Below are 27,543 nucleotides of genomic sequence, written 5' to 3'. Positions count from 1 at the left end.
TAGGAGGGGCATTTTCGAAAGAGAAGGGCGCCCATCTTCCGACACAAATTGGGAGATGGACGCCGTTCCTGTCAGGGTCGCCCAAATCGGCATAATCGAAAGCCAATTTTGGCCATCCTCAACTGCTTCCCGTCACGCGGATGACCAAAGTTCACAGAGGTGTGTCGGCACCATAATGAAGGCGGGACTGGGACATGATTAAGAGATGGGCGTCCTCGGCCGATAAAGGAAAAAAGAAGGGCGTCCCTGACGAGCATTTGGTCGACTTTACTTGGTCCATTTTTTTTCATGACCAAGCCTCAAAAGGTGCTCAAACTGACCAGATGACCACTGGAGGAAATTGGGGATGACCTCCCCTTACTCCCCCAGTGGTCACCAACCCCCTCCCACCCTAAAAAAAACTTTAAAAATATTTTTTGCCAGCCTCTATGCCAGCCTCAAATGTCATACCCAGCTCCATGACAGCAGTATGCAGGTCCCTGGAGCAGTTTTAGTGGGTGCAGTGCACCTCAGGTAGGCGGACCCAGGCCCATCCCCCCCTACCTGTTACACTTGTGATGATAAATGGGTGCCCTCCAAAACCCACCCGAAACCCACTGTACCCACGTGTAGGTGCCCCCCTTCATCCATAAGGGCTATGGTAGTGGTGTACAGTTGTGGGGAGTGGGTTTGGGGGGGTTTGGGGGCTCAGCACCCAAGGGGAGATATGTACCTGGGAGCAATTAATGAAGTCCACTGCAGTGCCCCCTAGGGTGCCAGGTTGGTGTCCTGGCATGTGAGGGGGACCAGTGCACTACAAATGCTGGCTCCTCCCATGACCAAATGGCTTGGATTTGGCCGGTTTTGAGATGGCTGGCCTCGGTTTCCATTATCGGCGAAAACCGAGGTCGGCCATCTCTAAGTCCAGCGATCTCAACATTTAGGTTGACCATCTCTAAGGTTGACCTAAATGTTGAGATTTGGCCGGCCCCGACCGTATTATCGGAATGAAAGATGGATGCCCATCTTGTTCGATAATACGCTACGGTGCCGACACGCCCCCGTGAACTTTGGTCGTCCCCGCAATAGAAAGCAGTTGAGGATGCCCAAAACTGGCTTTCAATTATGCCGATTTGGGCGACCCTGAGAGAAGGACACCCATCTCCCAATTTGTGTCGGAAGATGGGCGCCCTTCTGTTTCGAAAATAAGCCTGTAAGTGTCAATGTCGCCTCTGGACTACCCGCAAAATAGCCGGCTATGGCTTTAGCAGTTAATGTTGATATTCAGCAGCATTAACCAGTTAAGTGTCACTGAATATCAGCGGATAGCTCTACAAAAGCGATTTAACCGGCCAGGAGCCTGTCCTGACCAGTTAAATCACTTTGAATATTGACCCCATAGTCTCTGGGAAAAGGAGACTAAGGGGCCCTTTTACTAAGCTGCGTAAGCATCTACGCGCACCCAACGTGCATCATTTCCGAGTTACTGCCCAGCTACCATGTGGCCCAGGCGGTAATTTGATTTTTTACATGCAACAGAAAATATTTTTTTCTGGTGTGCAGGCAGTAATCAGCATTTGAACGCTCATAGACCATTACTGCCCTTTTAACGCACGAGACCTTTCCGCTAAGTCAACAGCTGGTGGTAAGGTCTCAGACCCAAAATGGACGCACGCCAATTTTTATTTTGATGCACGCCCATTTTCGGCCAAAAAAAGAGACATTTTTACAGGTGCACTGAAAAATGATTCTGTGCACGGCCAAAACACGCACCTACACCATTTTTCAGCATACCTTAGTAAAAGGACCCCTAAAACAGCAGATCTAAAATGTTGAGAATGGCCGATTTTTTATGTCATGAGTCTATAAGTAGTTTGATCTTCTGTAAATTTTTAATTATTTTTTCACATAGACGGATGGGATTTGGACTGTTATATTACAAATTGTTTGCTAACTGGTTAAGGAAGCTGATAGTTAGGACAGCAAAAAGGCTGTCCTAACTTTATGTGCCAAGCTAAGTGCACAGTGGTCTGAATATCGGCCGTTACACAGGGCCACCGAGAGGGGGGGCAGGGGGGACAAAATTCCCCGGGCCCGGGCGTTCAAGGGGGGCCCGGCGCCGGGGTCAGGCCACCGGCGCTGCAGTTCCCGGTCTCACCTGCCTGCTCCTCGGCTCCGGGCCCCCTACATTCAAAGCGGCAATCATAGATCGCCTCCCTTCGGGCCTTCCCTCCCTATGTCCCGCCCTCGCGGAAACTGGAAGTTACATCAGATGAGGGCGGGTCACAGGGAGGGAAGGCCAGAAGAGAGGCGATCTGCGACTGCCGCGTCAAATGCAGGGGGCCTGGAGCCTTGGAGGTAGGCAGGTGAGACCGGGGACTGCAGCGGCGGGGGGAGCAACGGGGGGCGGCAGCGGCGGGATGAATGACAGGGGACAGCAGCGGCAGGGGGAGCGACGGGGCGGGGCAGCTTTGCCCCGGGCCCGGCCTAGTCTCTCGGCAGCCCTGCGGTTACTTGGTTAGCTTCTGGGTGACTATTGTGAATATTTGGAGTGCAATGTACCCCCTAAGCTTTGCAAGACTTCTCTAACCACTTGCTTGCAATGGCGGGGGGGAGCTTCAATATTGTGTTTTGAATTGCTAGGGATAGGCAAGCCCTCTGGAGTCCAATAGAACTTTCCTGTCCCTCGCTATTGAAAATGCGATATTGACAAACGAAACAAAAGTGGAAATCACCAAAATGTAAATGTTCAAGTCTGCAAATAAACATAAACAGTCCAATTAATAACAATGTCCATTAAGTTTATTCAATACAATACAAAAAAAAAGCACAATAGGGTGCCAAAACTGGAACAATGATGTAATCTTTAAGGGAGTGGGCCCGACACGTGCCATGTTTCGGCACCCAACAGCGCCTGCCTCCGGGGTCAATTTCAATCTCTTTAAGGGTATAAAAGGAAACAAAATGTCCCTGTATAAGAATTGCCAAATTTCAAGCAGATTCCATCGGTTACTTCCAACCGCTTAAGTCGTGGTCTAAACAAACCACGGTCTTTTTAAAAACCTCCTTGGCCCTTGATGACTGCTGACCAATTGCCCTTAGCCCCACCTTTGCCTCGGTGTGACGCTTGTAAGCTGGGAGAAAAACCCCTGAAGAAGGCTTCCATGCCGAAACACAACCCATGTTGGGTCTTATTCCTGTTACTGAATTGAGGTTTTACCAACTATGGATGAATAAACTTGATGGACATTATTATTAATTGGACTGTTTATGTTTATTTACAGTCTTGAACATTTAAATTTTGGTGACTTTCACTTTTGCTGTGTTTGTCTTTTGACTTTTTGTGGAAAATGTTGGTTTTCCTCCTTTTTCGTGACTCCTAAATGCGATATTGAAACAGCACCCATACTGGCAGGAATCTATGTGGAAGACTCCCGCACAGCTTAGAGGGAACACTGATGGCATGTATCACAGCTCCAATTTTATCTCTGTGCTAACATGGTAGCTTATTTGTTAATAGATCACACTATTTTCCAAAGCAAGGGTAAAAACATTTGCAATGATTCTGCTATTCTGCAAGCACCGAACAAAAAGGAGTAGAAAAGAAGCTGAAAAACACTTACCTTTGCTCCTTTTACCCCACTGCAGTCACATTTACCTCCACATCCCACGCATGCCTATACAGAACAGAGTAGAAAATCTATATTAGTGCCAAGTTATAATAAACAATTTTTGTACAGAGATGCCTTTTGAGGAAATCATACAAGATATTTCAGAGGCTATATAGACCTTTATTGGGCCAAGAAGAGGTCTTCAGGTTATCCTTCAGATTCTTCAGCTGTAGTACAGCAGGGAGAGGAATAGATGTACCCAATGCAATTTTTTCTAGAATAAAGGGTACCAGTACTCACATACAAGGATTACATTAGTAAACAAGGTAACTATCCATAGCTCTGGCCCTCACAGTAGCCACACCCCCTGCAACCAGCTGCCGAGCATGCAAAAAGGCAACATTGCAAATATCATACCAGTTCCTAGAACACCAATACAGCTTTTAACTGGGAAAACAAAACAAGCAGATTTCTCTACATAGAAACTATACATCAGCAGAATACCTGCCACGATCACATATACAAAGAACATGGTAGAGTCCCACCAAATACAAAATAAGTGATCATAAATTAGAATCAGAAATGTGTACACAATTTGAACTGGAAATGCCAAGAAGCCCTGCCCCATCTGTGTCCAGCATCTCTCATCTTTCTTCCATCCCACCATCCATGTCCAGCATCTCTCCTCTCTCTTCTCCTCCCTTACTCCATCCATATTCAGCATCTTCCCTCCCCTTCCCCCATTCATGTCCATTATCTTCACTCTCTCCCCTTCCAAAATCCATACCCAGCATTTCCCATTTCTCTGCTCCTCCCTTCCCCAATCTATGTCAAGTATCTCCCCTCTTTTCCTCCACCATATCCTACAGTTCTCGTTTCTCATCCCCTTCTACCTCCTGTCCATCTAGATCTCTCTCTCTCTCTTACCTTCTCTCCTCTCTATCCAACATCTCCACCTCTCTTTCCCCCTATCAATGTCTAGCAACTCCCTCATCTTCCTTCCCATCCATCTCCATGTCCAGCACCTCCCATTTGTCCTCTCCCATTCATGTCCAGCACTTCCAATCAAACTTCCCCCAACCATGTCCAGCATCTCTCCTCCATTCCTCCTTCCAAGTCAGGCATTTTCTCTTTACTTCCTACCTTCCCAGCATCTCTCTTTCTTTACTTACACCTTGTCCTGTAACTCCTCTTTCTTCACTTTCCTCCCCCACCTAGAAAAATCTCTTTCTCTCTTGCCATTTCCCCACTCTAACTAATTGTATATTAAATTATTGACCAACTATTGATAATATACAAAATATCAAAACCTTTATTACAAAAATAATATTATTAAAATTCCTTACTGAACTATCAACTAACTGGCTAGACCATCTGTTATCATCTCAGCAACACCAATTAAACTACATTCAAAGGGTGTAAATACCTAATTTAGACAACGATCAACTATACTCAATGAACACAAAATTTATTCTAAAACAATCTAACCTCTATGTAACATTTCCCACTCACCTTTAACCCTCCCAAATGTCTAAATTTCTGTTTCTTCTCTTGCCCCTTCCAGCATCTCCAGCTCATTCCCCTCCCCCATCACTTCTTTCTTTGTTCCCTTCCCCTTCAGTCCAGTTTCTCCTCTTAGTTCTCCTTCCTTCACCATTACTGTCACTGTCTTCCCCAGTCTGTGGCTAAGTATCAGAGGGGACAGAACCAGCAGATGCTGATCCCTCATGCAGGCCTCAAGGCCCCAAGCTGCTCTTTCTTTTAACTTCTGCTGGTTCTCAGTTGATGGACATTTTTGACAGGCTGAAAAAGATACCAGTACTGAGTAGCAACAAGAATATTTAAATCTACTAAATGGAAATAAACTTCTATTTATATTGCATAAAAAGATGGATGTTTAAGTGATTGAATACCAGAAATCATTCTGTATCATTTTATACCTTTAAAAACAACATGATATAACTAAATTATGATTTAAGCCCATTAGGTAGCATAGTGTTTATCTGTGGCCTATCACTGTGAGTTCCATCTGACATGGGGTCTGAGTCTGAGATTACAAAGAAAGAGGGATGTGTGAGGTGAGGAAAGACACTAAATTTTAAAAATAGGCGGAATGGGGGTAATTCTATAACTGAGTACCTGATAAGAGCCTTTTCTATAGAGGAACATAGGCACCTACTTTCCTTTATACAATATTAACATAAAAGTAGAAATACGCACTTGCAAGGTAGGCTTGAATACTTACGCCTGTCATAGGGCACCTATGTTCCAATGATACACATGTAAGTTACTGTGGGGTCCTTTTACTGAGCTGCGGTAAAAAGTGGCCTTAGCTTAATGGAACTAAGAGATGTTCACCAGAAATTTAAAAGACAAAAAGAGTTCTATTTGACTTGCACCCCGAGCTCATAGTTTTGTTATTAACCAACTGGGGGAGGGGAGGGTCTGGGAGGGAGTGAGAAGGGATAACAGAGTGGAGGGGAGGGTTTTGGGGGAGAGAGGGAATGTTAAATGACTGATGTTTATCACTATTATTGGTATTATTGCATATTGTTGAACACTGAAACTTATGTAATCTAATACTGTTTGATATGTTATTTGGCACAGTCATCAATAAAAATATTGAAAGTTAAAAAAAAGTGGCCTTAGCATGCCCTTACATGGGTCTTTCCCACACACTACAGTTATTTTTAATGCAGCATTAAAATGGCAGGTTTTCTATTTTTGTACTTTTTGTATTAATGGCCATGTGCTAATGTCACCATTAGTGCATGGCCATTCAAAAATATTACCGCATGAGCACTTACTACCACCCATTTTATAGGCCGTAAGAGCTCACATGGTAATCCTGTGCTAAGCAGTACATGCTAATGTAGATGTGCTAACTGATTAGTGCAGAAAAGTCCACTCTCTGCCCCCAGACACACATCCTCTCAACCAAAAAGTAAAAAATGATTTTTAGTTTGCGAGTAGTACACGTAGATTCGGGAATTACCGCAGGACACCTTAATGCATCTCATGGTAAGCTCTTTTAAGCTGCAGTAAGGACCCCTGTATTCTGTAGGTTACATGCCTGAGTCCTGCCCGTGCTCCACCCAGATTCCACATATGTGTATGGCTACCTGTAAAATACCTGCTATGTAAGATATGTGCATATTTATAGAAAAGCATTTGTTGAATTTTAGCACTTACATTCATATTTATTTATTTATTTAAAAATGTCTATTCCGCTTGATCCAGAGTTCTCAGTGGATTACATAATCATATACATAATATAAAAACAAACTAAACATTCAAACATCACAAGCTTTCTTAAAAATCAAAATCCTAAAACAGATACTAAATCATCGCTCATCACCCCAACTATAGGCCTGCATAAATCGCAGTGTCTTGAGCTCTTTTTTAAATTATTTGAAATCTATAATATTCCTTATTCACATTGGCAACTTACTTTAGTTAACTGGGCCAGCAATATAAAAAAATCTTACTTCTATACTCATCAGAATGTATTACATGATGAGGTGGAATATCAAGTAATTTCTGAGTTGCTGATACGATTGATGTGGTGTGCACACATACACCTTTATATGCCATGTTTCTAATGATTTAAACACATAGGACTGGATTCCATAAATGGTACCCAAATACGTGGGATGAGCACTTTTTATAGAATAGCTTTGGATGCAATGACTTACACCAAGTGAAACCAGCTGTAAATCCTGGCGTTCAAGTTGGGCACACATCTATAGTATTCTACAATACTGTGTGCAATTTTCTGGAATGCCCCTGACCCGTCCATGCCCCTCTCATGGGAATGCCCCCTTTGCAGTTGCTTGCGAATACACTTAGGCGCTATCCTATAACCAGGTGTGTACGTGTATTTCCAAGCCGATCTGCCGTTTCACTCCCATTTCGCCACCTTGTATCCTTAGAATGTGTTTCCACACTGAAAGTAAGGCGCAGAATTAGCACCTAGGCACCATTTATAGAAGTCCCCAGATAATTTTTAGCATGTATTTTACAGATTTTCCTCAATGTGTCCAAAAAAAATTAATCTTGAGTCTTCCTGCTTGGGGAAGGGGGATTAGAACCATAGAGTATTGGCCAGACAGTGATCAGCTGAGGACAGAAGTCAAACCAGACTCCTGATGAGCGGAACAAAATTTGTGGGAGAAAAGGAAAAAAAGAGTAAATTACATTTAAAAAATGCAAATAGTGGTACTGTAGCCATAGAAATCGGTTTTATAAACAAGTACAACGAAAGAGAGTGCCAGAGGTCAAACCTCAATTGGTTCCTGCCGGTATGGTTTTAATTGTGTTTAAAGTCTTAGAAAGACATTCAGCTGTGTTTATTGACACACAGTCCAAGAGCAAACAATCATCTTCACGTATCCCAGCTCTGCATGTTAAAGACTAAACATGTAGGATATTTTCAGTTTGTTGTTCGTGTAATATCCTTCTGCACGTAAAGAAGCTATATAAACTTGGCCTGCCGGTTGCCGATAAAACTAGGAAGAGATTCTTGTTAATCTAAGCATTTGGGAGCAAGAAGCAGTTTGTTCATTATAACATTATAACAGTAAACAAATTAAGGTATAATTTTCCTATACACAGGCATATTTGTCAATTTTAGACAGATAAAATGTTTTTAAAAAGCTCAATGAAGGACCAGCAAGGTTAAAAAGCGCCCATTCTTCAAACATAAAAGGGCCCTTATACTAAGCTATGCTAAAGAGTGGCCGATGGTAGTTTTAGCGCGTGGGATTCCCATGTGCTCCGGCCACTTTTTAGCACAGCTCTAAAATGGCCAAATTTCTATTTAGTTACATTTGTACCCTGCGCTTTCCCACTCATGGCAGGCTCAATGTGGCTTACATATTATATACAGGTACTTATTTATACCTGGGGCAATGGAGGGTTAAGTGATTTGCCCAGAGTCACAAGGAGCTGCCTGTGCCTGAAGTGGGAATTGAACTCAGTTCCCCAGGACCAAAGTCCACCACCCTAACCACTAGGCCACTCCTTCATTTCTGCTATTAATGGTCACGTGCTAATTTCCAAATTAGCGTGTGACCATTACCGCATGAGCCCTTACCACCACCTATTTAGGCAAATTGAGTAACGAGCCCCTATCAATGACTGGGTGCTAGCAACCATTTATTGAAGTTAATTGGCACTCATTAAAATTGCATATGCATCTGGCTGAACGATTCTACAAGGAATGGCGCCTAACTCTACTAGCACATAACTGAAAAGGAGGCGTGGTCATGAGTGTGATGGGGGAGTTCCGAAAAGTCGAACATAAAATTATAAAATATGGCCTCAGCGCACCAGGTTTCAGCAAGTGTAATTGCTGGCATGGAAATTGGTGCCAAAAAGCAAAACAGGAAAAATACCTCTACGACGGGAAAACACAGTAGGCAAAAGTAGAGGCTGACAAAGGATGAAACACCACCAGAGATGTAAATCCAACAGTCTTTATTATGCTAAAAGGAGGACCTGACACGGGCCATGTTTCGACGCACGCAAGCGTCTACATCAGGGGTCAAACAATAAACTGTAAAACGGAGCACAGGACCGCAGTCCTGCTGAGGTTTAAAGTAGTAGACTGTGCGCAAATACTGTTGCAATCAAAGCAAGCGAGCTTAGCTTCTTACAATAAACTGTCGGAGCTAAATTCGTAAAACGGTCCTGTGCTCCGTTTTACATCTCCGGTGGTGATTTGTCCTTTATCAGCCTCTACTTTTGCCTACCATGGAAACTGGTGCCAAAGTTTGAGCACCATTTATAGAATTTCCTCCTATGTGTGTAGCTGCAGTATTCAGCCACTGTAAATATGCTTATGCTTATGTAATTTTGTGCACTGATTATTGCAGCGTGTTGAAAATGCAGTTCTTCACCTTTTAAAGAATTTAGATTTAAGAGAACATATCTCACCTATTCTTTCTTCTTTGCATTGGCTTCCAATTTTAGAAGGTTGTATTTTCAAAATAATAGTGTTGGTATGGCACCAAGATATGTTTCCAATAAGCTGCCAATTTATACTCCTAAGCGATCAATAGGTTCTCAGAATGAGAGGCGTTTTATTTACCTCCTGCCAGATCCTTTCAGTTAGAGAGTGATTGCTCTTGAGCTTATTCTTATTTTATGACCTGGTTATGGAACAAGATTCCTCCCTCTGTGAGATCTATTAACAATCTTTTGGGGTTTCGTAAGGCTGCTAAAATGTACTTTTAATCTAGCAATTTGATGAATTGAAATGGAAACTGTCAGGCTGTAACAATAGTATAATTTAATTTAATTATGTTATATGTTGTACTGTTTTATTACATTATGAATGAAATTCTATAACCCATTTTGGGCACTGCCGGGAGGATGGGCTGAATAATGGAATGAATGAATAAATAAATAAACCCCCTCATTCTATAGGACGAGTGCTTAAATGTACACATTGTTTAAACATTCAGTTTTTAGAGTACTGAATGGTATGTAAGTGCTAGTTGGGCACTAAGGGTACTCTATAATTTTAATATGCAAACTTGTATAGAATGCAAATGCAAGGGAGTGTTGATATGGATGGAGCATAATCTTCTCCCACGCACGTTATTGAATGGTGTCATAGTCATGGTGTAAGTGAGCATGCTTAAATGCTGCATGTAAATGTCAACTTATGCTACTATTCAATAGTGGAATCTTGGTGCCCCAGATCCTGTTATAGAATTTGCGTTTAGCGCCCAGCATTTTGGCACCTAACGTTTGGTGCACTTTACAGAATTGTCCCCATAGGGGGAAAATAGGGGGACCTATGTTTAGTAGTGGTCAGTATGGAGTGCACCTACATTTAAGAGCCCAAGAAGCAGGGCTGGCTTAACCATTGGACCAGGTGAGGTTCTGGCTATGGACGCCGGCCGATTAAGGGCACCAAAATACCCAGCCTCTGACCTTCTCTGGTCTACAGGTTAAGCCTTTTCTCCTCCCTCCCCTGATCCAGTCTCTCCCCTTCTCTCTTCTCCCTCCCTGCCGATGGCTGAAGCAGCCTATCATGCTGCTGCCTCTGGTGACTGACGTAAACTTTACAGGACTGCAAGGGAATGAGAGAGGTGAGGGAGCAGTGCTGGACCCACAGGGAGGGGAAAAGACAGACGGGATCAGGGGGAGATATGCTGGCCCAAGGAAGGGAGAGATGCCGAGCCCACGGGAGGGGGGTGCCGGAAGTGATGGGGTGGGTGGGACTGGGGGTGCTGCAAAAGCAAGTTAGCTCAGGGCGTCGCTATCCCTTGAATTGGTCTTGTCAAGAAGGCACCTGTTTGGAAAGGAAAGGAGGCATCTACTTTTATTTCTAGAATATTAGCACAGCAGGGCAAATACACGTCTATGTTTTACGCAAGACCATTCACACCACCATTAAAGCTAGTACAAATACCCTTGCCTAGATTGCCAAAAAGTGCATGCATTCTGTAATTAACATGCATAGCTGTATACTCCGCCCAGCCTCTGTCCAGTTTCCGACCATGTCTAGGTTCACCTTCAAACTACGCATCATCGTACTTATGCACCATTTTACTGAATTGTGCATAGCCAGAATATTGACATTTACGCATATATATGCCAGTATTCTGCTCATTTTAACATGCTCTTGGTGCCTACATTTAGCTACACTCTGTCCTATAAAGTTTTATTTCAGGTATACTGCATTATTTCCCATCCCCCATCTCTCTTTTTCCTATCAGCCACATGAAGGAATTTCTGGCTGGTCACATGCTGTGATGGGGTCTCATGTTGCTAAGGCAACAGATACCTGGTATATCCTGTTATGAAAATAAATTACTGAGAAGAGGAATGGCAAGGACCAATTGCAAGCTTCCAGCACATATGAAAGTCCCAATTACAAGTCTCCAGCCCATATGCAGCACCTATGATTGGTCCAGGGTAGAGGAGAGGTGGATGCTCACAACAGCCTATAAAACCACGCTGCAGACAAAGGAACTCTGAAAAACTAGGCTTGGAGAGAGACTTTCAGATCCGCCAATTGGCCTATGCTTTTCCCGAGGGGGTCTGCTTCCCCCACCCCCTTCAACCTGGTAGAATCTAATTCTCTATAGCTATGAATCTTTCTTTCATTTATTCTTTCTTTCTCTGCTTTCTCTCTGTTCTGTGACCTTTGTATGAGGAACAAACTTTTTTCCTCCTTTCTTTCTTCTTTATCTAATTAGTCTAATTACTTATAATTACCAGAGGTACTGATGTTAGATTTTGTAAGTTTGTTATAACTTGAAACTGATGTCTGATGCTGTGATGGTAGGTGAGTAATTAAAAAGGCTTTTAATTCTCTCTAATTCTTGTACAATTTTTTCTATAATATTTGATAGAATTCGTAAGTGTTTTAGCGAATAGCAAACCAAATTGCGCAGCCTAGTACAGCACTTATAGAAATGCCCTCCGCACATATAAGTCTTTGATTATTGTCCCATACATTAATATCCCCTTCTATATTTTCATGTAACACAATCAGCTCTTTCCGATGGATAAGAAAACATCAGGGTGCTCGTTTCACAATCCCACCAAATAAGGAGATCTGGACGTGTGGTCTGTCCTAGGAATGCTTATCTCTAACAGCTTTCACATTCTCGTCATGGTATAAAATGTTGAAATCATACTTTGTTTTCACATTACTACTATACTTGTACTAAACCGTTTTTAAAACAGGGAAGTAACTACGTCTCTAGGGATACGTTTCTGTTCTTGTAACATCAGAACAGCATGATATGCCCAAATCCCTCCTAGGTACCTAACTTTAAAAAAAAGAAAAAAAAAGAACCCTGAAGATTAAAATCAACTTTTTCCATTCGAACTATAATGTATCATGGAAAGCTTTAGAAATTTCAAGGATCGGTTAAACTCTCATTTCCTAGACCTCAATATCTTCCAGCCCTTTTGAATATAAAGGAGTAAAGTTGGCTTTTTCTTTTTACAGGGTCTTCCAAAGCTCTTCCCTTGGAATGCCACAGCATTCACGCTGCAGTATGGTATTACCAAGAAAATAGCAAGCACTGCTGAAACCTCTCTGAAGAGTTAATTCAATTATCTTACATGAGAACAACAAGGAATGCCAACAACCAATCACAGCTGTTAAACATTGTTCAACCATGAACTCAAAAGGAATGCAGACAATGTAAGTTTAGATTATTTATCAGTCAAAAATCAACAAAAAGGCTTTGTAAAGAAATCTTGTAAATAAACGTTTCCTTCTCACATACTGAAAGTACTTATTCACATCACTTGAGATCTTATTGGTCGCAATAAAAATTTCAAGGAAAAACAATAACATACAACATTGAAGGAGACTCTTCCAAAACAGTGAAGCAGAAATTCTTTCAAAAGAAAACAATCAGAAGGAACAGCATTTTATTCAGATGACATTACTCTAAACGGCATTCATTTGTACAACGATGCTGTCAAACTCATTGAGGATTGGGAATAGAATGAAAGTTGATTTTGTATATTTGTCTAAACACCTGCAGTCTACACAAGGAAAGGTCCGTATGCTGTTGGCAAAAATGCCAACAGATAGTACATCTGGAAACCTTCCCCCTGACAGTATCCCACGTGAAACCCATAATTTGGTTTAGCTACAGCCAAAAACCTAAAGAATGCCTCTAATCTTTTATAGAAAGGTCAACAAACAAGTTGTAAAGTGATTTGTTTTTTAACAGGAACAACTTTGGACATCTAAAGCTATAAAGTGGGTGAACATAAGAATACCACAGTAATGTGGAAAAAGGGGAAACTCACTCAGAATCAACCTCAAACGTACCACACAAAGAGTGAGCAAAAACTCAGAATGTGATTCACACCACTTTATCAAAACATAAGAATAGCCACACTTAGACCAAGGGTCCATCTAGCCCAGTTTCCAGATCCCAACAGTGGCCAATTCAGGTCACAAGTACTTGGCAGAATCCCAGATAGTAGCAAGATTCCATACTACCAATCAAGGGTGGAGTGTTTTCTGAGCCCTTGGGCAATAAGGGTCATGGGTCCCTAACCTATCAAAAGTGCTTAAATAAGATGAAAGTTAGAGAAGATTTGATCCTACTGCTGTGGACCCTTGGGCACTGCCCTATTGTTCCAATGGTCAGTCTGCCCTTGCTATCAATCCCAGGGTCAAGCAGTGGCTTTCCCAATGTCTATCTCAATAGTAGACAAATGGACTCTTCCTCCAAGAACTTGTCCAAACCTTTTTTAAAACCAGAAACACTAATTGTTTTTACCACCTCCTCTGGCAATGAGTTCCAGAGCTTAAATATTTGATGAGTGAAAAAAATATTTCCTCTATTCATCTTAAAAGTATTACCATGTAACAGCAAGATTTAGGCGCCAAGCATTCATGTAAATGACCAGAATACTGGCATTTACAGACGAATGTGAGCACATATGTGCGTAAATGTCAATTTTCTACCTATGTACTGTATAAAAAAGTGCCTAAATGCAACGGTATAGAGGTAAACTTACACATGGGCAGAGTCTGGACAGAACACGGGTGGTTTGCACAGTTATGCATGTAAATTATGGAACACTAGAATGTACAGATGTGTTTCACCAATTTAGCTTTACGGCAGGAATAAGTGCTTGTGCCTGAATTATAGGCAAGTAACATAGTAAATGACAGCAGATAAAGACCTGTATGGTCCATCCAGTCTGCCCAACAAGATAAAACCATAGCATAAGGTATGATGTGAAACTACATATGTATACTTGATCTTGATTTGTCCTTGCCATTTTCAGGGCACAGACCGTAGAAGTCTGCCTGGCACTGGCCTTGCTCTCCAACTTCTGAAGTTTTCATCAAAGCCCCACTCAGGGCATAGCAGTCTGCCTGGCACTGGCCTTGTTCTCCAGCTACTGAAGCTGAATCTGTCCAGTCATGATCAGGGGCACAGACAGTAGAAGTCTGCCCAGCACGGTCTTTGCTTCCCAATTACTAGTGTTGCCATCTAATCACCGTTAAGCTTGTTTGGTTCCACACCTTCTGTACAAGATTCCTGTATAGATAATTTACCTGTTACGCTAATATTCTATAAAGGTACATAGGCACCTATTTTCCTTTATAGTAGGGCTTCCCAAATTGTGGGGACACAACCCCCACATTTCGGGTTCTGTCCTTAAGATGTCATTGGCCTGTGCCGTTGGGGGGGGGGGGGGGGGTCGCAGCTACTGAAAGATTGATAAGTGCTGCTTTATAGAATAAGTACCATATAAGTGCCCTCTAGATCCCTTAATATAGGTGCACTGTTATAGATTTGCCCTCATGGGGGCACTAACATTTACGTGGTATATAATTGCATAAATGTCTGGAATATAAGAATATGGGCCACACTGAGGAAGGGGATCAGCAGAGCTCTTTCACCTTTGACCCTGGGAACAGTGGGATGGGACTGGAGGCAGCAAAGTTTTTATACCATGTGCCACCTCCAATTTTTTTTTTTTTTGCTCTGGCCTAGTGTGCTTATTCAGAAATCTGGCCTTCATTTGGCCCACTGCTATTCAGAAACCACAGAGTGGTGTGCTTGGTCTCAACAGATTGCATTAGTTGCTATCCTGTAGGTGGTGATAGATGGTTAATGATTTACACAGTTATGCTAGGTTTCTGTTTAGATGAAGAGAGCTGTATAAATTAGAAGGATGACTGTTTGTCATATATTCTATGCCACGATTTAGAAAGTAGACTTTAATTTGTATCTCTTTCATTCCTCAAATGTAAATCAATATCAGCTTTTCAAATCCACTTGTTCCTTTTAACTCCCCCAGAGAAAAACGTGTTTTATTTTGCTTTTAAAGGTAGAAAACAGTGCTGAGAATGCAGGTGAGTTCATGTCCTCCAATGTTGGTTAATAAAATAGAAAATACTGTGTGGTATTCACTGTTAAGTGGTAGTACTCCATCGTGATTGCTGCAGTGCAAATTCTCTAGGTTAAGACAAGCAAGAAGTGTCACTCAACTAAACAGAGATCTGGTGAAGCTTGAAGAATGGTCAAGCAGTTGGCAAGTCAGATTTAATGCTAAAAATTACAGGGTCATACACTTAGGTTGCAAAAATCCAAGGGAAAGGTATAGTAAGAAAGAAGAGCAAGACTTGGGGGTGATTGTGTCTGATTATCTCAAGGTGGGCCAAACAGGTAGAAAAGGCAAAACTAAAAGGGATGTTATCAATGTGAGCTATCATTGACATGATATTTTACTGTTAACCCCAGTTATTAGTAACTAGGTCTCATTGCATAAAATGAGACCTGTGCTAAAATAGCACAAGTTAGTGGTAAAATATAATGCCTTAACAGTAGCCCACATTGAAAACTACACCCCCTAGTGGTGTAAGTTCTCACAGGTATTTCAGAACGATTGCATTGTGTAATAATACATGTAGGGTGCAGAAGACAAGCAATTGATCAGATTTGTACAAGATAGAGAAACCCTCACCACAGGCTGCTAGTGAGCCAGTACTAGCCAAGATCTTGTACAGTCTATGAGCTCTGCTGGGGTTAGATTCAATATTGTCCATATGTCTGGAAACATAATTTAAAACATGCCGTAAGTTTAGGAAAACTGATTGCATATGGTGTTAGGGAATTATTCAAGGGGGTCATTTTGTTGGATGTAAAGGAACTTGTACATGCATAAAAGAGCTTTTATCAAATTACTTCTGGGATTACACGTGTAAAAACATGTGTGGTACTTTTATGTGACCCATGGGTAAGTGTGTTTACAGCTAGAGTTTGGCAGAGCATGCATGTTTTTGTAAAATGTGCAAGTACATATGTATTTTACATGCAATCATTTACATCTGCTTTGGAGCACTGTGTCCCTAGTATTTTATAAAGACATGTGAGATACCTAAGGGGCTCATTTTCAAAGACTTACAAAGTTACATACTAACCTATGGATCAGTAAGTTTAACACCCAGATGATCAAAAACAGCACTCTAAAATTAGCGCCGGAACAGCGCAAGGCAATAACGCCCCTATTAACTCTGATCATAGGGGTACTTCTACGGGAGGATTGTGCCTGGGTATGTGCCCAAGGCACAATCCACCCGCAGAAGTTCTTTCACAGGTCCGGGCTTTTAAAAAAAAACGCTCGGGCCTGTCAAATATACAGATGCAGGCAGGAGGTCGGGTGGACCTCTAGACCCCCCCCCCCCCAACCCTCCCAGAGGTCCTGGTGATCTAGTGCCTCCCCCAACCCAACCTCCTCACAGAAGACCCGAACCCCTGACAGAAGAAAGGGCTAGACCTCCAGTCCTCACCTGGTGGTCTAGCGGCCCCGAACCCTCCCCCCCCCCCCGATACCTTCAGATGACAAAGGAGAGAGTAGCACTCCCTCCTCCTTCCAGTGCCACCTCCAAAATGGCGGCACGCTGCCCAGTGCATCCTGGGATGCGCTGAGCGGGGCTTCCCTGCCATATAAGGGAGAGACTCCCTTACATGGTAGGGAAGCCCAGCGCATCCCGGGATGCACTGGGCAGGGCAACCGCCATTTTGGAGGTGGCGCTGGAAGAAGGGAGTGCTAGCTGCACTAACTATTAGGCTACTCCTTCACATAGATGTCTGCTTGGCCAGTTTATAATGTTGACATTCCTCTGCTACCACACAAATTGTCCATATCCCCTGTCCCCCCTTCCCCCTCTTCATAATTTGGTTGTTTCAGTTTGTAAAATGGATGCTCATGCTGGGCACTTCCAGCACATGAAAGTCCATCTCACAAGTATTTTATAACAGACTGTACCCTGTTCTAAAATACGTGTGAGATGGACGTCCATTTGTGACGTACTGACTCGGAAATCCATATTTTGAATTGGATATCCTTTCTAAAATGCCGCTCCACATTTCTGAATTTCCAAGTTTCTGAGCATTTGAGCATGTCTTAGGACTGTCAATGCCTACAATCCTGTTCACTGATGGCTGGATACTCCCCCAAGCAGTACTGGAATAGGTAACTGAATGTACCTATGAGTACCCATTAGTTTTCTTCACAAATGCTTAAAAAAAACATATTGTGTAAGTCACTGTTACCAACTCTTTAATTATTTGAGAAGTACGGAGTTCTGGCAACAATACTGGGTTTGAAGGAAACTGGATTTGTTGCCAAATGTGTAGCTTTTCATTGAACCACTGTAAGAATTATCTACAGATGACAATGGTTATCAAAACTAATTGAGAACATAGTCCAACTATCTTATGATCTGCAGAACAGAGGAACTTTGCTGTCTACTTTGAACAAATCTGTTAGCCTTTCTGTGTAATTACCTGTGACACAGCCACAACCGCGCTTCAAGTTAGGCGCGGTTTATAGAATAGCGCTTACGCCCACGAATCGCGCTTAACTTTAGGCACTGCCATGTGCACCAACTGAAATGTGGTGCAAATGTATGCACCTATTTTAGGTGCAAATCCCCGATAATTCTATAAGAATGAATTAACCTCTCTCTCCCACGGTCCTGTAAAGTTTACATCAGTTGCCTGTTGCAGCAGCAGTAGCATAACAGGCTCCAGCTGCCTCCTCTGATGCAATTTGCTGTGACAGCAGAGGGAAGACTGGGGCTGGCTGAAGGCAGCTTGTCATGATGCTGCCCCCCCCCCCACCCCCCACAATGACTGACTTAAACTTTACAGGACCACAGGGGAGTAAGAAAAGTGAGGGAACAGTGCCTGACCCATGGGGAGGGAGACAAAGGAGGGAGAAAGAGAGATTGGACCGGGGGTGGGGGGGGAGAGGAGGGAGGAGGCACCAGAAGCAATGCGATGGGGGGAGGGAACACCGCCAAATCAAGTTGGCTCAGATCGCCACTATCCCTTGAGCAGACCCTGATTTGTCCTATTATATCTTTCCAGTTAATATAGATTTGTTTCAGTTTTATTTATTTATTGTATTTGTATCCCACCTTATCCCACCTATTTGCAGGCTCAAAGTGGCTTACATAGTATTATTAACATGTTTTTTCCAGTGTATCAAGTATTGTTAGTATTGTGTAGAGATTAATTAAGGGAAGAAAGAGAAGGAAGGGATTTAGTAGGGTATTTATAGAAGGTGGGCTTTCATAACTGAATGGGTTGGTGAAGTGGATTAGTGGGGCTGTAGGTTCTCATTGTAGGCTTTGTTGAAGAAATACGTCTTCAGAGATTTGCGAAAGGTAATTATTTTGTCGATTGTTTTCAGTTCTGTGGGTAGTGCATTCCATAACTGCGTGCTCATGTAAGAGAAGGTGGTGGCGTGCATCAGCTTGTATTTTAGTCCTTTACAGCTGGGGAAGTGTAGGTTGAGAAATTTGCGAGATGATCTTGTGGCGTTTCTGGGAGGTAGGTCCACGAGGTTTAGCATGTAGGTTGGGGCGTCTGCGTGAATGATTTTGTGTACAATCATGCAGATCTTGAATGCAATGCGTTCCTTAAGTGGGAGCCAGTGAAGTTTCGTTCTTAAGGGTTTTGCACTTTCATATTTAGTTTTTCCATATATGAGTCTGGCGGCCGTATTCTGGGCAGTCTGGAGTTTTTTTATAGTCTGTTCTTTGCAGCCAGCGTACAGTGTGTTGCAGTAGTCCAGATGACTTATTACCATTGACTGTACCAAGGTACGGAAGATGTATCTCGGGAAGAAATGTTTTACTCTTTTGAGTTTCCACGTGGAGTAGAACATCTTTTTTCGTAGTGTTTTTCACGTGGGCATCAAGAGTGAGGTTTCGATCAATGGTGACTCCAAGAATTTTCAAGTTTTGTGAGACAGGAAGGGAACAGTATGGTGTGATTATGGTGGAGAATTTTTTTGTGTTATATTGTCAGGTAAGTACAAGACATTGTGTTTTTTCTGCGTTAAGTTTTAGTTGGAATGCATCTGCCCAGGTGTGCATTATTTGGAGGCTTTGTTTGATCTCGTTGGTGATTTCATTTAGATCATGTTTGAACGGGATGAAAATTGTGATGTCATCTGCATATATGTAAGGGTTGAGGTTTTGATTGGCTAGGAGTTTGGCTAGAGGTATCATCATTAGGTTGAAAAGAGATGGTGAGAGGGGGGATCCTTGGAGTACTCCACATTCAGGTGTCCATGGGAGTGATCTGTCCGCATTCGTTGTTACTTGGTATGATCTTGTTCTGATTCATCACCATTAAATACCATTTCTGGCATAGGTATCTCCCTCATATCTTCATCTTTTAAGACCAAACCAAGAAATTCATTTAGGGGCCCATTTACTAAGTTGTGGTAAGCACTAACGCGAGCTTACCACAGGTTAAAAACCACTACTGTGGGGCACGCTCAGGCGTCCTACAGTAGTTTTGGCATCTGCACATGTTTGGGGGCAGAGAGTAGGTGTGCCAGTGCTAATCGTTTAGAGCAGCTACATCGCCGCACACTAACCGATTTGCTCGTGGTTAGCATGTAAGCACTTACCGCTTAGAAAATAGGTGGTGTTGTGAACCCTCTGCCGAAAACCAGCAGACAATCCCCCAGATGGTTCGTGCATCAGCAGCAGGATTAGTATCAGGAGAAAGCCTTGCTGCTGGAATGGAGCAGAGAAGTAAATCCTCATGACCAAAGTTGGGTGTTGATCCCAGCACTAAGCGCAACTCAGAGTATCTTTTATAGAATAGTGTTCCGTGTGGATTTTTTTTAGGTGCCCAAATTTGGGCACCATTTACTGAATCTAGTCCATACCTTAGCCCCCCCAACTACCACCAATTTGATCCACTCAATCACTGTGAAACAATTTATTCCCTAGTATGGCGTGTCCCATTGATTATCTTCCTTTCACCAGATCTCAGAGATGCCTCTTATATCTACGTTTTCAAGTAATACTATATGTTTTAACTCACCTATCTTGTTATTTAGGCTTCTAGCATTTGTATACAGACACTTGAACAAATGATTTTTTTTTGTTTGTTGTTTTGTTTGTTTCTATTAACAACTTCCTCAGCAGTTGCCAGTGATCGTTTGCAATCTTTCGAGTCTATCTGCTCTTTATTCAAAAGCACCTGGTCTACTTTCGCCTTTATAGCAATCTCTCTAACGGGATGCCCTAACTTCACTGTTTTGATAATAGCCTTCAACACCACCTTGAGTGAATTCCTTCAAAATGTCGGTAAATAAATCCTAATAAATAAATAAAGATACCTCACTCTGAGCCTTGTACTTTTGAACGACTGTTGGCTTTCTCCCAGGTTCTAGTTTAAAAGCTGCTCAGTCTCCTTTGGCAAGGTTGATGCCGGCAACCTGATTCCACCCTGGTTAAGGTGGAGACCATCTTTCTGGAATAAGTCCTCCCTTCCCTAAAATGTTGCCCAGTGCCTAACAAACTTAAATCCCTCCTCCCTGCAAGCCTGCACCATCATTTCCTCCATAATTGAGATTCTGGAGCTACTACTACTACTTATCATTTCTCTGCCCGATTCCGAACTAAAAGCCTAAATTTAGCTTCCAAGACCTTCCTCCCAAGTCTGAGGATCCTTCCTTTCTATCCATTCTCATAGACTGTTTGGGTTTAGATTTTGTGATCTTTTCCACTTTAGGAGGTTTTATTCTGTTAATTTAAATCTGACATTGAATGCACAAAAGAGTAATGTAGCAGAGGAGAAAATTTTAATATGTAGTTTGGCAAAAATAAAGCACGCCAGACCACCAGAGAAGAGAGCAGAAGAACAAGTAACGAATGACATAAAGACGGATGAGGGCCAGGCATTGTTTTATACAGAGGCTCAGACAGTGAGAAGATAATTATGAAAATCAACAGCATAGTATTTAGATGGCAGCTAGTGAGACTGTACAACAGGTAAGCACTAGGGGATGCTGACACTAGGTGCTCATTTTCAAAGCACATAGATTTATAAAGTTACATAGAAACATATGTAACTTTGTAAGTCTATGTGCATTGAAAATGAGCGATGTCTTACTTTTCAATAAATGCTTTGAAACCTCACAGTCTCCTCAAGAACAGATTCAAAATAAACCTAAATTCATTACATCCTAAGGGGTCCTTTTACTAAGGTTTGCCGAAAGGTGCGGGTATTGTGCGCACGCAGAATCATTTTTCAGCGCACCTGTAAAAAAGCCTTTTTAAAAATTTTTGCCGAAAATGGATGTGCGGCAAAATGATAATTGTCGCGCATCCATTTTGGGTCTGAGACCTTACCGCCAGCCATTGACCTGGCAGTAAAGTCTCACTTGGTAACCGAGCAGTAATGACCTACATGCGCCCAATGACACTTGGCATACGTCCAATCCACGCGGCAGAAAATAAAAATTATTTTTTGGCTGTGCATATCGGCTGCGTGTCAAAAATGAAATTACCACAAGAGCCACGCGGTAGCCGTGAGGTAACTCATTTTGGCACGAGTTGGCGCTTACACAGCTTAGTAAAAGGGCCCCTAAATGAATTGTAGAAGAGTGCCAAATCTTAACAGGGTGTTCGTTTAAACTACAACAATGTTTTCGTCACGAAACAGCAGTTTTTCCTGTCTTTAGTTCATGTTTCTGGTTCATAGACAAAATTTATCCAGTTAGTTGAGGGGTGGGGAGAGATAGAGCTTTATCTACATAACTCCTCTGGATGCCTAAATTAGGCCTTTTAAATATTTACTGGGTTTGAATGCCTAACTTTACCAGGCTTATTTTCACTAGCTACCTAAATTTAAGATCCCAGAAATGAAAGGGGAAGGGGGCAGGGTGGGGTCAGGTCAGGCAGGGAAAGAACAAGGTGCTGCAGTTTAGCTAGCCAGAGCACAACAAATCTCTCTGTCCCTCCAGGCAATGCAAAATGCAGTCACTGGGTCAGACAGCACCCCCAACCCTCCCTCCTACCATTCAATTAAATATTAACTTGCCAATATACTGGCCCATGCCATTCATTTTTCCATTCCAATGAAAATTCAACTCGAGACAGACCATAGCCATCTCTTTCCCTCCGGCTGACAGCCCTTCCCACTCTCCCATCTCCAGAAGACTCCCAAAATCCCCCCCCCCCCCCGCCTCCTACCTTCATAAGTGATTTTTTTTTCTCCTCCACATCTCTGGCTTAGTAATTTTTAAGTAGCCCCTTTCTGCAGATAAAACACTGTTTTACCCACAGGAATGGCTTTGAAAGCTATTCTTTAAAAGCAGACCAGACAAACATCTGTCAAGATACACATGACCCAGCCTGGATGCAGGGCATGGGGCTAGGTAACCTCTTGAGACCTTTCCCCACCCACGATTCTGATTCCAGAACATAAAAGTCAAGTAACATTTTTATTGCCACAGCTGATATTCCCTGTGAGAGAGAACAAGGGCATGAACTAAAAACAGGCTAATGAACTGGTTACAAAAAAATATCATGAGAAAGATCGAGTGGGAGGAGGGAGAAATATATTGCAGTAATACATGGGATTCCTAATGAATGGTAATTTGATTTGCATTAAATATGGACATTCCACATACTCCGTACAGCTATTTAAAAGAAAACTTTGTTACTGTAAGAATTACAAAAGGCATTATGTTTTGCAGCTCACATATGTTATATTTTAAAGCTTTTTTTTCTCTCTCTTTTTTTCTTTTCATCAGTTCAGCAAAACCCAAGCTACTGGGTCAGTGAATTACCATAACTTCGGTCTACGTTACCAGGCCATGCAAAAATCATTTTCCTTATTTAGAAAGAAACAAAATGGAAGGGCTTGGAAGTGTTTAAGGGGTAGGGCTAAAAGATAGGCAAACGAAGGGTAATTCTATAATAGGATGCCTACTAAAGGCACTGGTTATGTTGCCTATTTCAAGTCTATTCTACATAAGAAAAATAGGCACCTAATTGTCGGCACTCCTAGTTGTGTGCTAGAATGCACGTAAATTATAGTATTCTATAATTTATGTATGTACATGTGCTACCTGTCCACTGGCAAAGTACGCACCATCAAAGCATGGTCATCACTGTTCCTTCCATTCTAAGTAGGAGTTCTGCAACTGTATTGCTGTCAGTGGGAGGGGGGGTGGGGGTGATGCTGCTTCAATATTGTATTTTCAGTCTCTAGAGATAGGTTCCCTGAAGTCTGGCAGAGCTTGTCTGTCCCTCAGTATTGAAAATATGATAGTGAAGCAGCTCCCTCTACTGGCAGGGCAGTATGTGGAGGACTCCTGCTCAGCTTAGAGGGAACAGTGATGGTCATTATTTTATAAGAGGTCAGTTACATTACATACCTAAATAGCTTCTTACACATGTAAATGACTAGAATAGTGCTGTTTACATGACATCTACAATTAGGCAACTCCTTATAGAATTACCTCCCTAGGGCTAGATTCAGTAAATTGTGCTCAAAAATCAGCACTGAAAAAAATCGGTGATCAACGCTATTCTATAATGGGCACTCAAAGATGAGCGTCCAATATAGAATAGCATCGAGTGCAGATTTTGACTTATACCTGAAGAAACCAGGTGTAATTCTTGGCGCCCAATTTAGGCATGCATCCCTCTATAACACTGCATGCAAATTTTAGGAGCACCCTTGACTTGCCCATGCTCCTCTCATGGGCACGCCCCTTTTGTAGTATTTGGGTGCACATTGTTATAGAATAACGCGTAGCAAGATGTGAGCACAATTCCAAATTAGTGCCGATTTGTGCCAATTAGCACCTAATTATCGACACTAACTGAACTGTGAACCAATTTACTTGGGCTCACATCTTGACTCAGCACCCAATTTTGGGTGCCATATATAGAATCTGAGGGATAAAGATATTTGAATTAAATAGCTGCTCTAACTTAGGTGTCCTTTTACTAAGCTGTGGAAAAAGTGGCCTGTGGTAGTGTGGGTGCATGTTTTTGGCACGTGTTGGACCATTTTTTACCGTGGCTGGGAAAAAAGGCTTTTCTTAACGGGGACAGTAAATGGCCATGCATTAAAATTAAAAGTAGCGTGTGGCTATTTACGGTCTGAGCCCTTACCACCACCCATTGACCTAGTGGTAAAGGCTAACATGCTGCACGTGCGATAATCATGCAGCATGCGCCAATGTGGCTGTGTTGCCAATTACCACTGGGAATGTCCCCCACTGTAGAAAATAGAAAAATATTTTCTACCTTTACCAAATGTCAAAACTAACAGCACTACGGAGAGGGACTATGTTGACCTTCACGAAAATATGGACGCTATATGAACAATTTCAAGAACAAGATCAATCACCACTGGTCTAGGGGAGAGGGGGAGGGAACATACACGGTTGGGGAATGGGGGGATTACTTATGTAACAGCTATATGATACTGTTTAGATTTCAAAGTATCTTGATTGGTTAACAATAAAAAGTTATTTAAAAAAATATATTTTTTTTCTACCTCGGGAAACAACATACGCCAACTTTGAAATTACCACCGGGTGGGGCATGCTAACTGGGCGACAGTATCGATTTGACGCATGCCACACGAGCGGTAGCCTTAACATGGCTTTGAAAAAAGGCTCCTTAAAAAGATAAATTAAATAAGCCTTCTTCATCCACCCAGTCAATAAAGGAGCCAATCCCCATTCAATACTGAAGCGAAAAAACTAATACTCAATGCCGGTACAGCTGGCTGTCATACCACCCTTAGGAGATAATTCTACAAGGAACTGTCTAAAGGCAAGTGGCCAGTACACATGTAAATACCAGTATTATAGTCATTTACACGCATATGTGAAGATAATAACTATCATTCAGCTACATGCTGTTCTGTAAATGCACGCATATCTTTTATGGTGCCTACTTTGCAAGCAGTTGGGCTCCTTAAGTCTAATTTATTCATTAAAGAAATCTGATAGCATATCACCTATTTATATGAAGGTAAATGGCTTACAATGCATGCCAGGATTTTATTTACATTTTTTTGCCTGACATATGAGGTTGTTTTTGGTCTAGCACCTTTATATTTTCCTAATCATGTTATAATTTCAACACCGGTGAGAGATACAAGAGTTTGAAAATATGTTTAGCTATACCGCCTTAAATGGTAAAAAGAAGCTTTTGGAGAATTTATTATCTTTTCAAGTGGTGAGACTGGATATAGTTGTCTTGAATGTTATGCTCTCTGCTTCAGATTATAGACATTTTAGAAGTATGATCAAGACGTATTTGTTTAGGAAGTTCGTTTTAAGTCTTAGGGAATAAAGTTTACCTGCTTTATGTTATATCAGTGATTTTACTGTATTGTTTGAAGGTAATTTGTATTGTTAGTGTTAGTGTTTTTAGGTTGTTATTCTCTAGTAGTGTCCAGATTTATTTTTTGTACTCCGCATAGAACCACAAGGTAGATAGCGGACTATAAGATATTATGCTATGTTATGTTATGTAGGCATTCACATGGGCTAGGTCTGGGTAGATCATGGATGGGTACACCCTTATGCACATGACTTGTATTATTTTATATGCATATCTCCTGAATCTAGGTGTGAACAAGTACACTGGCTCTCACCTAAACACTTACACACATATCTACCCAGTTATACTAATAATCTATAAAGCAGCAGTGCCCAACCTCAGCCCTCACCAGCTTGGGTTTTCAGGGTTTCCCCAATGAATATGCATGACATCTATTTGCATACAATGGAGGCAGTTCATGCAGATAGATGTCATGCATATTCATTGAAGAAATCTTGAAAACCTGATTGGATTGCGGCCCTTGAGGAAAGAGGTTGGACACCCCTGCTATAAAAGAAAGTAGGCACCTACTTTCCATTACAGAATAGCCTCCAATTAGGCGCCCCTTCATAGAATTGTCTTACATGCTTTCTTGGGTTTTGTGGACACTTCTGGACTTTGGATAATGTAGGGGATTGTGGATATCAACATACTTGGGCTGGTACATAATTTCTGTGTCATGGGGTGGAAGGGAGGTCCACTGAGACCATTACATTTTCCTTTTTAATATCACTGAGGGAGGGAAGAAGAAGGGATTGAGGTGCCACTGAAACTTACTTTTTGGGCAATATTCAATAAGCTGGTGATTAGAAAAGCTACAGCGATATTTTTAGCTGGATAATTTTAGTTGAATAAATTCAGCAGCACTTTTCCCAAATAAGAGCTGATGCAAATTCAGCTAGTTATTGAGGTAACTGTATGCAGGTCAGCCTGCTGAATATTGACCTCAACAAATATTACCCCAAAAACCTTTATTTCCAAGTCTGAGGAAACCAGTTAATACACTGTATTAAAAAAAAAAAAAAAAACAAACAGGAACACAGCCCAGATACACATTATCCTTGCTCTGTGTATGTATGACAGGAAATCTTATTTTAGAATTGTATTAAGTCTCTTGAAACAAGGGAAACCCAATTGTCCATCCTTCCCCTTTCTTTTATGCATCTGTGTTGACTAGACAGGAGGTTGGCACAATCAGTTCTTTTCCTGTTACTGAAAAAAAAGGAGTTTGTTGATTTTCTTGTCTGGCCCAGCAGTTTCCTCCTAATCTGTTGTGCTTCCACCTCAGGTTGACATTTACCCATACTGGGGCTATAGCACCATGAGCCACCCCACTTCTGCCTAGCCTAGCCACTGCAGTGCCAGTCTATGGTCAGATGCCGCAGTTAACCCTTCTCCTTGGAACCAGGTGAGTCTAGCCAGTAGATGTCATCATTGTGCAATAAGAACATAACATAAGCGCTGCCACACTGGGACAGACCAAAGGTCCATCAAGCTCAGTATTCTGTTTCCAGCAGTAGCCAATCCAGATCACAAGTACCTGGCAAGAACCCAGAACAGTAAAACAGATTTTATGCTGCTTATCCTAGAAATAAGCAGTGGATTTTCCCAAGTCCATCTTAATAATGGCTTATGGGCATTTCTATTAGGAAAATATCCTTTTTTAAACCCAGCTAAGCTGCTTTTACCACAGTCTCTGACAACCAAGCCAGCATCTGATCAATTTCTTGTATTGAAACTGTGCAACTTGAAAACCTGGCATTAGAGCTCATGAAC

At 42.0% G+C, this 27,543-nt stretch overlaps 1 protein-coding gene across 1 annotated transcript in view; it reads right to left on the bottom strand.

The window, feature by feature from the left end:
* COL4A1 (collagen type IV alpha 1 chain) overlaps window positions 1–27,543 on the bottom strand; it is a 363,110-nt gene that overhangs the window by 240,079 nt on the left and 95,488 nt on the right. Inside the window, exon 2 of the mRNA XM_030201564.1 lies at window positions 3,603–3,656. Within this exon, the coding sequence (XP_030057424.1) occupies window positions 3,603–3,656 (54 nt within the window). The remainder of the gene's footprint in view (window positions 1–3,602; window positions 3,657–27,543) is intronic.

This window comes from Microcaecilia unicolor, chromosome 4, assembly GCF_901765095.1.
Source record: "Microcaecilia unicolor chromosome 4, aMicUni1.1, whole genome shotgun sequence".
NCBI lineage: Eukaryota > Metazoa > Chordata > Amphibia > Gymnophiona > Siphonopidae > Microcaecilia > Microcaecilia unicolor.
The sequence above is the reverse complement of the archived record's forward strand: the minus strand, read 5'-3'. Positions and strand labels throughout refer to the sequence as shown.